Genomic DNA, 14,343 nt, shown 5'->3' on the forward strand with positions numbered 1-14,343 from the left:
GGAGGGGTAATGTGTATAAAGTCTAACTGTTCCTCTTACCTTCTCCAGTGTGTACAAACTTGTATTTTTTTTGCTCCAGTGACATGCTGGAGCTTCTCTGCTGGAAACCTGTACTTCTACAAAGGCTCTCTCATCCATGGGTGATTGTCTAAGACATTGTTCTCCAGGGGCTTCTGGGCCATGGCCAAGATAGACTGGAGACAGTTCACGGGCCACTCAGTGTCCACAGCTGGGACTGAGATCTGTATGCCTATTACCTGATGCACAGGTGGGTGAGGCTGCTTCTGGGTCCCTTAGTGTATAGTGCCGGATTCCATAGCTCCCACAAAGGCACTTTTATCTATGGGTGAGTGCTGAATTATTGTTCTCGAGGAGGGATACCGTGATAGATATGTCAGGCGTGTTGGCTGTGTCACTCTGTAATTTCTTCTAAGGACAGTGATGTCTGTTTTAACAAGTGAAAAAAGGGAAATATTTAGTTCAGTCATGACAGAATATAGCAGGCACTTCCTTCCCTTCACCATTGCATAGATGATGTACCTGTTTACTATCTACATCAATTGGTACAGCATTGGCTGGGCCTCTCCTCCAAGTATTGAGCTATTAGTAACAGCTATTTCGTGGAAAACAGGTGTTTACCAGAAGTGATGTCAATGAGTCAATGCATATGAAGCAGATCTTGATATTAAATTCAAAATAGCTGTATAAGTGATTGGCAGCGGTTACGGGGCTAAATACCAAAATTAAGAGAAAAGGACAGTTATGTGTAAAATGTGATCTGTCAAAGAACTTAAAAGCTTTTTATTCTGAACATTTCAGGACCTTCACTGATTTTTTATAAAGCAGGCCAATAGTCTTTGCTGGAGGTGGCAAACTAGCAGGCTGGATGATTTGCTACATAATCATGTTTTGTTTGGTCTACGTAGTATTTACATGTAAAGAACTTTTAACATAAAACCTAAGACTTTCATCTTCCACAGAAAAATCAGCATATTGGTAACACTGGCTTGACATTCTTATGTGGCAATAGGCAGGAGATACTGAAGGGGAGCCTACCCTTTTATTTATTTATTTTTAATTAAGGTGTAATTGACATATAATATTACATGAGTTTCAGGGGTACTGCATAATGATTCAGTAATGCATAATGATTTGTACATACTGTGAAATGGTCACCACAGTAAGTCTAGTTAACGCTTGTCACCATACATAGTTACAAAATGTTTTTTTCTTGTGATGAGGACTTTTATGATCCATTCTCTTAGCAACTTTCAAATATGCAATACAGGATTATTAACTATAGTCACCATCCTGTACATTACATTCCCATGACTTATTTATTTTATAACTGGAAGTTTGTACCTTTGACACCCTGGAGCTGCCCTTTTTAGATGAGCACATGCTCTCTGTGTTTCCCAGACCTTACCTGACCTACATACTCTTCTCATTGATCCCCACTTGCTCCTGCAGGCATTTGAGTTTGTGTTCCCTGGTTTTTATGAGGCATTCTAGTAGCAAAGTTTCTGCTGCCAGCCTTCTCTTAGATGTTTGATCCTCCCCTTTTTGAAGAAATTCTGCCACTTAATTTATACATTTGGTTTAAGGCTTTCATACTGAAATGCAAATGTCCCTGACGAAGGAAATAACCCCCTTAGCTGTTATAACTAGCTGTTGATTCTTCGGTATGAGGACTCTGTTTACTCTCAAGCTAGTGTAGACAGGGAAGGAGAGCAGAAAGAACATTAGGGCACCAGAGTCCAAAAGGAAATGTCCAGGGACCACCACCTAGGAGGGAGGAGGGGCGGGTATACTGAATGGGAAAAGTGGTAACTATGATTGTCACTGCCCTCTTCACTTTCCCTAGGACTGGCCTTTATTATTAACATGCGATTCAGACGTACTGGATAGCTGGAAGCAAAGTGTCTAGAAACAAGTATCAGCAAGATGAAATAGGGCAGATGAGGAAATGCCATGGGGTACAAAACATGCTGTGGGAAAGAATATTTGTCAAAGAATTCCATGGCTCCATAGAGAGTGGTCGGGCCATGAGGAATGCCAGTCAAAAAACAGAAGAGCCTGGTATGGCACTTCCCGTAGAACTGCCATGCTTTCCTAGTGACATAAACATGACAGGACAGGGAGGGAAATAATTTGTTGCAAATGAAGGTACCTTCCTTCTGGTTTCTTCTCTAAACTGTCTGCTGATGATTTTGAAATCCTTCTCAAATTGAATCAGTTTGCAGTCGTATCAACAGACCAGTTGTAGGCTGAGTTGTTAGGAATTTGTGCTTAGGAAAATTAGAGTTTATTCCAGCACTCCTTAACTTTTTGAAACTGTGGTCTATTAGGATCATGTTACTAATGTTACTTAAATCTGATTTAACTTAAAGAGACACAATGTGGGAGTTGTGGCCAGAATAGATAATGCCTGTGTATGTGTGGAATTAAGCTGAAAACTCTTTCCATTTTTAAATGAATGAATAGGATTATGTGCTCCACAGTTGGTATTACAATCCCTTGTGTGGAATCCATTACCATAGTCAATTTCAACACAAACGTTTTTTTTCCTGTGTATGTCATTTATTTTGTAGAGGAAAAGCTCAGTGTAGAACTTTGCATTGTGAGCTTGTAGTATTAGCATTTCCCCAAGTAAATGTCTTGGGAGGCTCTAAAGGCAATATCTTCATAAACATTTGGGGAGCCCACCCACCAATGACCAGACTCTTACTGAAATTGCAAAGTGTGTTCAGTGTTTTAGTGTTAGCTCAGATTTTTTTTAATATGTCTTATTTGTATAGAGAGAGGTCTCTGACCCTTGGTGGAAGTTCTCACGTTCTACCTTTCTTTTTTAAAAATAACTTTACAGAGGTAAAATTGACATAAAATATACTGCACAGATTTAAGTGTACAATTTGATAGGTACTGACATATGTCTACAACAATGAAATCATCATGTCAGTCATGATAGTGAACTTGTTCATCACATACAGATATTTGCTCACATCCCTTTGTAATTCCTCCCAGCCATTCCTACCTGCATCCCTCACCCCCTGGTAACCACTGATCTGCTTTCAGCAACTTCAGGTTAGTTTGCATTTGCTAGAGCTTTATACAAATGGAATCACAGTGTGTTCTCTTTTATGTCTGGTCTCTTTCGCTCAGCATAATCACTTTTGGATTCATCCATATTGTCACGCGTATCATTGATTCGTTCCTTCTTATGGCTGAGTAGTATTCTGTTGTGTAGATATACCATAACTTATTTATTCTTTCATCTGTTTATGGACACTTGTATTATTTCCAGATTTTGGCAACTACAGATAAAGCTGCTCTGAGAACTTGTGTACAAGTCTTTGTATGGACTTATGCTTTTATTTCTTTTGGGTAATACCTAGGAGTGGGATAGCTGAATCATTTGGTACTTGTACATAGTGTTTAGAGATGCTTTATTTGTAATAGCCCAACACTGGAAGTAATCCAAATGTCCATAAACAATTTAAGAAACTGACAAAATTTTCCACAGTAGTCCTCCACTAGCAATGTACGAGAGTTCCAGTTCCTCTAATCCTCGCCAATACTTGGTACAGTCAGTCTTTAATTTCAGTCATTTGAATAGATATGTAATATTTTCTTATTGCAGTTTTAATTCATACTGTTCTAGTGACTAATGATATTGAGCATCTTTTCATGAGCTTATGTACCATTAGTACATCTTCTTTGGTGAAGTGTGCAAATCTTTTGCCTATTTATTTATTTGTAATTGAGCTGTTTATCTTCTTATTTAGTATTTTTGTATATTCTGAATACAAGTTCTTTATCAGCTAATTTTTTTAATAAATATTTCTTCCATTCTGTGACTTATCTTTTCATTCTCTTAATGGTATTTTTTGAATAGCAGAAGTTTTTAATTTTGATGGATAAATTTATTAATTTGTTCTTTTGCAAGTTGTATTTTTTGGTGGCATATCTAAGAAATCTTTGCCCAGCTCAAGATCACAAAGGTTTTCTCCTATGTTTTTTTCTAGAGGTTGTATACTTTTAGGTTTTATGTTTAGGTTTATGATTCGTTTTGAGTTAATATTTGTATATGGTGCAAAATTATATATCTATATTTATTTATTTGCCTATGGATATCCAAATTTTCCAGCATTGTTGAAAAGACTGTTCTTTCTTCACTGAATTGCCTTTGTGCCTCTATCAAAGTATAATTGCCCATGCATGTTTGGATTTATTTCTGGACTCTCTATTCCATTCCATTGATCTACTTGTCTATATTTACATCAATATCACACTGTCCTGATTACTGTAGTTTTTAAGCCTTTAAATCAAGTAGTATTAGCCTTTATCTTTTTCAAAGTTATTTTGGCTATTGTAGGTACTTTGTATTTACATATGAATTTTAAAATCTGCTTGTCAATTTCAACCAAAGAAGCTGCTGGGATTTGGACTGGTATTGCATTGAATCTGTTGATCTATTTGGGAGAAAACTGCTCTTAACAATAGTGAGTCATCTGATTCATAAATAATGTCTCTCTCTCTATTTAGAATATCCTATATATTCTGCTGTTGTTGGGTGGAGTGTTCTGTAAATGTCAAATGGGTCACTTTCATTGATAGTTTTGTTTAATTCTTTAATTTCTCTCAGCAATGTTGCTAGTTCTTAGCGTATAGGTCTTTCACATCTGTAGTCAGATTTATCCCTAAGTTTTTCACATTTTTGGTGTTATTATGAATGACTTAAAATTTCAATTGTTGGGCTTCCCTGGTGGCGCAGTGGTTGAGAGTCCACCTGCCGATGCAGGGGACACGGGTTCGTGCCCCGGTCCGGGAAGATCCCACATGCCGTGGAGTGGCTGGACCTGTGAGCCATGGCTGCTGAGCCTGCACATCTGGAGCCTGTGCTCTGCAACGGGAGAGGCCACAACAGTGAGAGGCCTGCGTACCGCAAAAAAAAAAAAAAAAAAAATTTCAATTGCTGATTGTTTCTTGCCAGTATATAGAGGTATAATTAAGTTATTTGTATTGGTTTTTATCTGCAAACTTGTTAAACTCTCATTATTTTAGTAGCTTTTTTTGTAGACTTCCATCAGACTTTCTATACACATATATATATATTTCAATAATTTATAACTAAAGGCAATTTTACTTCTTCCTACCCAATCTGGATGTCTTTTACTTCTTTTTTCTTGCATTATTACCTTGCTAGAACCTTCAGTACAATGCTGACTAGAAATTATAAGAGTAGACATCCTTGTCTTGTTCCTAATCTAGGGGTTCAAGAGAATTTTTTTCAGGAATGGATGTTGGATTTTGCCAAGTGCCTTTTGGACATTTTTTGAGATAATTATTTTCTGCTATTATATATATATTTTTTTCAATTTAGGAACTGACTCACCAGAAAGATCTTCCAAAGGGGCAGTGTATGTTAGGAATCATGTTTGGCTGTGATAAGTAGATATCTTAAACATATATAGAGGAATTTTTAATTTTTATGTAATGAAAAGTCTCGAAGTGAGTGGTTTATGGCATTTATTCATCCATGCAAGAAATTCAGATCAAAGTGTTCCATGATTCCCTGGGCCCTTCCCTCAGATCTGCAGATTCAGCCTTTTTGTCTACACACCTGTCATCAGGAAGAAGAAGGAGATGGGGGATTGCTCTTACCATTGATCTCTCCCCCTATACTGTTTCCACATGGACACATCAATCCAGAAAGAGGGATGGAAATGTGGTTTCTTGCTGGTCACACCATTGTCCCTGGTGAAAGTGGCATTCTGTTAATAAAGGTGGAAGGAAGACTAGACATTAGGTATACAATTAGAGATGTCTGCCAAAGACGCTGCTGGTAATCACTCTTTGTACTTGTCCTTCACATGCATGAAAGCTCCATCAAGAATGGAAGGAAAGGAATTTTAGATGTGGATTTTTAAAAATACATTTGCCAAGTGCAACTATCTAGACTTCCAGTGTTTTCTCACTCTCCATGACTGATCAGCAGTCTATGCACGTCACATATATGGACCACTGGTGGCTGTGGGGTGAGAGCCCCTGACCCTATGCAGTGGGTTTTGTAACCTTGGGGATGGGATGAAAAGAGGATGGAGTATGAGGCAGCTGCTTTTGGCACCTCTCTCCTGCAGCTTTATTACAAATGTGTCTACTTCCTCAGCTCAGATGTTCTCTCTTTCCTGAGACCCTTCTTGATCTCACTCTAGTTGGAATCAATTGCTCCCTTTCCTCAGCTGCCACGGTATTCTTATGATTACTTTTTGAGATGTAATTCACATACCATAAAATTCAACTATTTAATGTGTATAATTCAGTGGGGTTTTTAAAGCATATTTACAGAGTTGTACAATCAGCACACAATCAACTTTATAGTATTTTTATTTCCTCAATAAAGCCCTGTATCCATTAGCCATCACCCCACATTCACCCTCAGTCCCTCCCAGCCCTAGACAACCACTAATACACTTTCTGTCTCTATAGTTTTGCCTATTTAGACTTTTCATATAAATGGAATTGTTGAATATGGTTCAGAGTATTTGTTAATAATTCTGTATTACATCTGCATTCTGCTCTGCAGTTAGGTTTTGTGGAGCCTATATTTGACCTCCTCTGCAGACTAAGAGTTCCCAGTCTGCCATCTTTGTATCCATAGTAGTGCCTAGTAATGTGCCTGCTACCTCAGTAAATATTAAATTGAAGGAAAAGGGAATTCTCTTCCTTTTTATAAACAAACACAATAAGGTATGCTACAATGTAATGTCTGCAAATATGAAAACAAAATGATTCCTGTCTGTAGTGAATACTGCAGTAGCAATTAGATTTTTGTAAAGACTTTGCATGTAATTGGCCTCAAACAAAAGTATGTAGTGGTTAAAGTTTATCTTAGGAGTCAACTCTCTGCTTTCTTTCTCTTCCTCATTTGAATCTTCTAACTCCCGACTCGCGGTTGTCTCATACACCTGCCCTAATATCTGACCCAGCACAGCTACTACCATCCTCTTCCCTCCTGCCTCCCCACTGCCATCAAAACTCATCAGAAGTTTTGGTCCACTGGGATTCAGGCACCTGGGTTCACTCCTACTTCTGCCTCTAATGCCAGCTTCAAATACTGGGAAAATCATTCCATTTTCCCAGTCCCCATTTTCTTGCCTGAAAAATGCGGAAATGACGTTCAGTAAAGGCACCTTTAACTCTAAAAATCTATGTTCCTCTGTAGCAACTCCGAATAAAAAAATGAGCAAAAATAAGATTTGTCGCTTATGCTCTTTATTCATGACATCAAGATAAAAGACACTTCTGGGGAAAGATGGATTAGGTGGAAGGTGTGTGTTTCTATTGGACAGTTATTTTCAAGAGATACTTTGATCATGGAAGCATTTTTCAAATTAACTTAAATGCATTGATTATAATATATCCTCTAGGACACAGGTAGGTACTGTGTTTAGAGATACAATTGGTTTAAAGGAGTCTTTAGTCTGCCCACTCTTACTTTCACCTTTCTGCCATACTGTAGGTGTAAATCCAAAGGGAAATGTATATGGCAGAAGAGAAAACTATTGAGTACAGTTAGTAGCTCTCAGTATTAAAGGCAAATATTTACAAGTGAAAGAGGAATGAGATCCATGTCACTGGTAATGGGATTTAAATGGATTTAGGAGCTAAGGCTGAAATAGGAGCCTAATTAGAGAAGATTCGAGGGTCATCGGGTCAGTCCTCACCTGTCCATCAGGCAGACAGGCTGTCCACAGCTTTCAATTCATAGTTGTGGCATGTTCTTCTCATCAGTGTCTCTTGCCCCCCAGTTCTTGAGGGAGAAGGTGCCTTGGCTGCTCTTTGCAACTTGATGTGTCTGCAGCGGTGTACCAAGTATGGTCCACATATTCAGCTTACATCTGGTCTCTGTAAAAGATTACTGAAAACTCAGAATGTGATATTAATGATTTTCTTAAAGAGAGATGTGAAAAAGAATCATATTGGATAGATTGTCTTTGCTAGCATTTTCCTGATTTTAATTGCCCTTTTAAAAATAAGAATAGGATAGGGAATAAAATGACAGTTTCCATGGATGAGAAAGCCATACTTAGGATAGTTCTTTTGTGCTTGTCCTTGAAATCTAAGCTATTGAACATTTGCTACAGGAGACCTCTGTTCCCTTTCTCGTTTCCAGCTGACTTTGGAATTTTCTATATGACAAATTCATATCTTTAACCCACCTTGGGTTCTCACGTGGAGTTTGTTAGTCATAAAACTCAGCACCCAGAGTAGGTGGCATTTGAGGCTAAAAGAGGAAAGATGAAGCTAGGGTAGGAATCTAGCTCAGTCAGTTTCCTAGAGGCAGGCTCTGTGTTTGTCACCACATACGCCATGGTTAGTGTTACTGCAATTTGGAGAGTTGGGACATCAGAGAACACAGAGTTTTCTAGCTTGCTCTCTTCTCCTCTGTTGTCTCTCTTTGCTCCCACTGGTCTTGTGGGTGCTTGGTGAGAGCTGCTGCTGAATGTGGAGAGTCCCAAGCTGCGGGATAGGGCATGGAACAGAGATGGCACTTGTGTGACGGTCTAATGTCATGTGGAGATTCTGCAGCACGGCAGGAGAATTTTGTGTTCTTTCCTTTGAGAATCCGTACCAATAATATTTTCCATTACTTAGATCATTATTTGACTTTAGGCTTCAATGCTTCAAGTTGATTCCTTTGACTCTAGCTTTAATTAAGAAAAAAAATCATTAGGAAAGCAGATTGTCCCTTCCAATTCCTAATTAACTTACAGACTAATTTGTTTTCTGCTATCTATTTATGTTTTGCTTCAGACTTTAGCCAAATGTTATTATTTCAAGGTTTTCGTAGAAATAATCTAGATTTTAAAATTACCATGATAGGATTTTTTTCCATCTATTACAGTTGACTGGACTTCTTGGTGTTTACTTCATAAAACACAAAGTTCATATCATCAGGAATCAAGCGTGAGAGTATTCGTATGATTATTCAGCAATCTCAAAGCATTTTGAAGCAGATCTCCTTTGATTTTTACATATAGAAATTCACTTACTATCCTTTTTTGTAATCAACAAAACAAGAGTAACAAAAAACAATCAATTGGTATCCAAGCATAAGCAATTCTGATTCCTAATCTTCTGGGACCCAGGTTTAGCTTATCATGCATTTCTTTACCCATTTTAGTAAAGGCCATCTTGATATTGGAGGAAAGGTTCTAGACCTGTTTGCTCTGCGTTACCTTTCTTTCTGGTTGATTCAGGTGGGTACAGTGGAAATCTTTTGGGGTTACTCAGGGGCTAAGAGCCAACACAACTACAACTAAAACCACAGTTTAATCTTCATTCTGTGTAGTGACTGTGCATATCAAGGAAGTATTTTAGGGGAGAGAAAGATGTGTAGTAAAAGAAGGTGAAAAGGAAGATAAGGAGTGAGAAAATGAAAGCAGACAGAAAAAAGGGGAGGAGCAAACTGAGACCTTCCCGTGGAACATCCCCCAAAACCTTCCTCTCCTGGCCACCCGCTCTTTGTAGATAGGAAACCCCAGGTAGCTGTCATCCAATCCAGTGTCCTGGAAACCCAGAGATTTTCCAAGTTTCAAATACTGGAACTGATTTTTCTGTCAAATGAAATTATGTGTAGATGCCTAAGATATAAAGACAAAGTAGTGTTTTATTAATATAGATATACGTTATAAGTTAACATTTATAACATTTTCTTAGTGTAAAATTCATGGGTGAGACCAACAAGAGTATTTTAAATAAACACAAAAATTTGAAATTTGAGGATATGAATGATACTTCTTTTCATCAACCTTCATATCCAATTTCTGTGTTTTCTTTTCTTTTCTTTTCTTTTTTTTTTTTTTTGCGGTACGCAGGCCTCTTACTGCTGTGGCCTCTCCCGTTGAGGAGCACAGGCTCCGGACGTGCAGGTCCAGCGGCCATGGCTCACGGGCCCAGCCGCTCCATGGCATGTGGGATCCTCCCGGACCGGGGCATGAACCTGCGTCCCCTGTGTCGGCAGGCAGACTCTCAACCACTGCGCCACCAGGGAAGCCCTCTGTGTTTTCTTTTAGATGCACACTATCAGAAAACTCTGGTTTCATATTAAAGAGATCTAGTATCTGATTTTTAAAACTTCTCAAAATATACAAACAGAATTTTAAATAGTTTTAGTATCTTGATGCAGGATAAATTGGGAATTTGATGTCTGAAGGCTGATCACTAACAGTATGTTGCAAGTATAGATGCCATCAGTACATAAGACAAGTTAGACCAAGCATGGTCAAATTTACATATTTACAATGGGTGCCAGCACTCTCTGTAAGATGGGGGTGTCCTGGCTACCATAAAACAGTGTGATACAGGGTCCAGAACATGCCCTACACAATTAGAACTGGGCCTTCTGTGGCATTTAGTTGAACCTTGCATACTCTAGTTATGTTATTTTGCTGCCTTATACATGTATAGCTAAATTTTAAGAAATAACAGTACAGAGCTATGGCCTTTTGAATGAATGACCCATCTGCAATATCAAACATGCATAGAAATGGCTGGAGGCACTGAACCCTGAGATTAGCACATGTCGACTTAACCTGGCAGCAGAAGTCAACATGTTGTAGGGCAGTGTGTTCATATGTTACAGGCAGATTTTGCTACTCATTATAATTAAATACGTAATTGTATCAAGTATTATGAGGTTGCTAAGCATCTCCTTGGAGCTCTGGTGTCAAAATCTCTAGCTCATCTGGCCTGATACCCCTCACCAAATTGCCTGGATGCTAAAGAATTATTCTAGTAATAGGACATAAACGTGTATTTCCTGAAATTTTGGTCACTTCATTTTGTTGCAGTGTCCTCATCAGGTGACCTACCTGATAGTTTCTCTTATAACAAATTTATATCTTTCATTAGAATATTCCCAGCTAATTCTCAGAATAAAGTCCTGACACCTTAGTTTGGTTTTCAAAGTGTCTCTCTCTTTCCAAAGCTATTGCTCCAAACACTGCACCCAAACAGATCTTCTCATTTCCATTTGTTTTTCTTTCTACTGCTTGCTTTTGCTTTCTCTTCATCTAAAATGCCTTTCATTTATATCTCTTCATGTCGAAATCTTTTTTTTTTTTTTTTTTTTTTTTTTTTTGCGGTACACAGGCCTTTCACTGTTGTGGCCTCTCCCGTTGCGGAGCACAGGCTCCGGACGCGCAGGCTCAGCGGCCATGGCTCACGAGCCCAGCCGCTCCGCAGCATGTGGGATCTTCCCGGACCGGGGCACGAACCCGTGTTCCCTGCATCGGCAGGCGGACTCTCAACCACTGCGCCACCAGGGAAGCCCTCGAAATCTTTTTGATAAAAACCTTAGAAGTGATTATCACTTTTGGTCCAGCAATATATATATTACACACGTATATGCTATACTATATATACATATATATATATATACAACATATATAAATATATATACACAACATATATAAATATATATACACAATATAGACTTACACACAGTATATAAATCACACAAAAGAATATTTAATGACATAGAAAGATTTTTTTCTCATTAAGTGGGAAGGCAAATTGAAAAATATTATGATTCTCTTTTTTTTTTCCTTAAGAGAGAGGTTTATTTTGCTTATTGGTATTTTATGTTTGGACAGTAGACCTGTTTTACTTTTGTAAAAAGTAAAATTAATGAAACTTACCTCTAAAGCATAGGATACCTTATCCCATCCTTAAATGAAATTCTGGAACATCTGAAATCCAAACTCTTCCAAGTTGTTCTCACAATTCCTCATATATCCAGGTATTTTAAAGAAGATTTAACCAACCTGAGTGGCACTAATGTTGAGGATAATGCTGATGTGCAACACAGCATATTTCTGATCCGTTTCCATCTGCCCACTGAGCTTTCCTTTGGAAATCATCAGACTAATTATCCACTCATGTTTGCAATGATACCCCTTATTTTCATGGGTTGGGTCACACCAGTGATATTCGCTAACAAAAGAGGAATTGAGATTTACTATTTCCTAAAGACCTGGGTGACATTTTTCGAATATTCTCCTCAAAGGAAAAAGGGCATCTAAGTCTGCTGTGTCATGGTTGTGAATAACATGTGCACAAAGAAATTTGACTATTGTTTCCAGTGAAGGTATTATGTAAAGGGAATACCTTTCAGACTACTCTTGTCGCCCGGGAGTCCTGAGATCTTGCTTTGTGGTTTGTTTGTGCATCCACATACGCTCCTCCTGAAACAAAGAGGATATATTTGGTAGTCACTGATAATTTTTTTAAAAAGTGGATTAGGCAATTTTCCTTGAAACTTCTTTGCTAATTTAGCATGAAGTAGAATTATATAGTAGAAATGAAGGAATTTATTTGGAGGTATCAAAATAAGAAGGGGAATTGTTTGGTTACACAGAGGACTGTAAGAGGGCTGAGGAACGGATTGAAGAAAATTATCAAGCATGCGTGTTGTTTTTAAGTGATACTTGAGACTGAGATGTGAAACAGCTGTGTTGTTGGGGTTTTTTTCTTGTGCCAACTTTCCTTATTTGATTGATTTTTCTCTCTGACAGCCCATTGTGCTGATAAATGTGTCCATGGTCGCTGCATTGCTCCAAACACCTGTCAGTGTGAGCCTGGCTGGGGTGGGACCAACTGCTCCAGTGGTAAGTTTCCACCTGCTGTTGTCTGTCTCCGGATGTTTTTGCTGTATGGGCCTCTTGTCTGCAGATTACATGAGCCACAGGTTTCCCTCTTCATCCCAATGCAAAATGTGGTGTAGATTCCCAGTCCAACTCACGAATACTGTTTCTTTTAAATCTCTACATGTATTATACACAGAACTGTTATGAATAGAGTATAAAGAAAGGTACTTGGAAAGAAGATTTCAATCATCTGATTCTTGTACTTCTGTGAATATCAATGCATTTTCCCGGGTACGGTCCAGAAGTTAGATTCCTTAACTCAGTAAGGCAGTTGTGGTAACACGGCTACTGTATTCCTGCGTCTGTTTTTACTTGTTCGTTTATCTAATATATTTTCTTGGTGATGAAAACTTACCACTTGTTGGTTCTAAAGCAGAAGTAAAATTGATATTTTCAATGCTTAACATATTTATCTTTGAATTCTGAGGTGCAAATAATAAGTACTTGCTCAGATTACTGGGGAGAATTATTCGTAATAAACGAAAATTCATGAACATTTAGGTATTAAATCAATTCATAATATAGTACATAATTTTTGTCCATTATGTTAGAATTATAATTGTAAAATGATGGTGTTTTGGACTATAAGCAGATTGCGCTTAAAATCCTATGTTCATTATTATGAGGATTAAATGATGGAATGTCATGTAATACAGTTGCTTTTCTAAATTTCACAGTTAAAACTTAGGTTTTCTGGCTAACTCCTTGCTGTGCGTGTAATTGTGCACTCTTCCTGTTCCTTTATACTTCGTTTTGCCTTGAAAAATGTGAGAAGGAATTGAAGTGCAACTAAATTGTAATGCATGAAATGTTTACATTTAGAGAAAGGAAAAAATAGTTTTAAAAATTAGCAGACTCTCATGACAACACAACTTTGTCCTCCTTGCTACCAAAGAATTTTCTGAAACTAGTCCAAAAGAACTTTAAGCTATGTAGATAAGCTGGTTTTAAGAATTTTTACTTGCTTTCATTTGGAATTGGGGAGATTACTCTTTATCTTGTTAGAACTACTTGTTTTAGACTTGTGATCTCTTGACTGCCTCTAAAACAGCATCTTCAGGGGAGGTCCTTATGCTGTCTGTGCATAGAACATTCCATGTGAAAGAGCCTTTTTGTCGTGTCCTAAACAGGGATGTGTGTGTGTGTGTGTGTGTGTGTGTGTGTGTGTGTGCGCGCGCGCGCGCGCACGTGCGTGCGCCTTTCTGCCCCGACAGGCTTCCCATTCCAATGGGTAACTGTCCTGCTGCGTTTTGTTAGCCTTCTGTTAGAGATCAGGAGGGGAGAGGGCACTTTGTTCACATGCTGTTGAGGCAAAATGTTTGGGATGTGGGATCTGGCTCATGTCCATTTTTCTGGCCAACTGACCTCAAATGCATTGTTGCTTTCATTGACTTTTCCAACTTAAAGATCAGTTGTGCCTACACATTTGGAAGAAAAATAACATTATTATATAAGCCATTGGGAAAGAGAAGAGTGGCTATATTCTTCATTTGAGAAATGAGATTTGTTACTAATTTTAGGGTGAGAATACTGTGGAATAACTTTAGTTGCAGTCATACTTTGTCCCCTAAGAACTGAAGCTTACCTCGAACTAAGAGATCAGACTAAAGAGTGTGTAAACGAAACAAAA

At 38.2% G+C, this 14,343-nt stretch overlaps 1 protein-coding gene across 6 annotated transcripts in view; it reads left to right on the forward strand.

The window, feature by feature from the left end:
* Positions 1-14,343, forward strand: part of MEGF10 (multiple EGF like domains 10) — a gene marked incomplete at its 5' end in the record, with an annotated part of 363,778 nt that overhangs the window by 266,014 nt on the left and 83,421 nt on the right. For all 6 annotated transcript variants that reach the window (XM_079916644.1, XM_079916645.1, XM_079916646.1 and 3 more), the window contains one exon: positions 12,582-12,674. In XM_079916644.1, coding sequence (XP_079772770.1) covers positions 12,582-12,674 — 93 coding nt within the window. The remainder of the gene's footprint in view (positions 1-12,581; positions 12,675-14,343) is intronic.

Source organism: Stenella coeruleoalba (genome assembly GCF_951394435.1).
Source record: "Stenella coeruleoalba genome assembly, chromosome: 3".
Classification (NCBI taxonomy): Eukaryota; Metazoa; Chordata; class Mammalia; order Artiodactyla; family Delphinidae; genus Stenella; species Stenella coeruleoalba.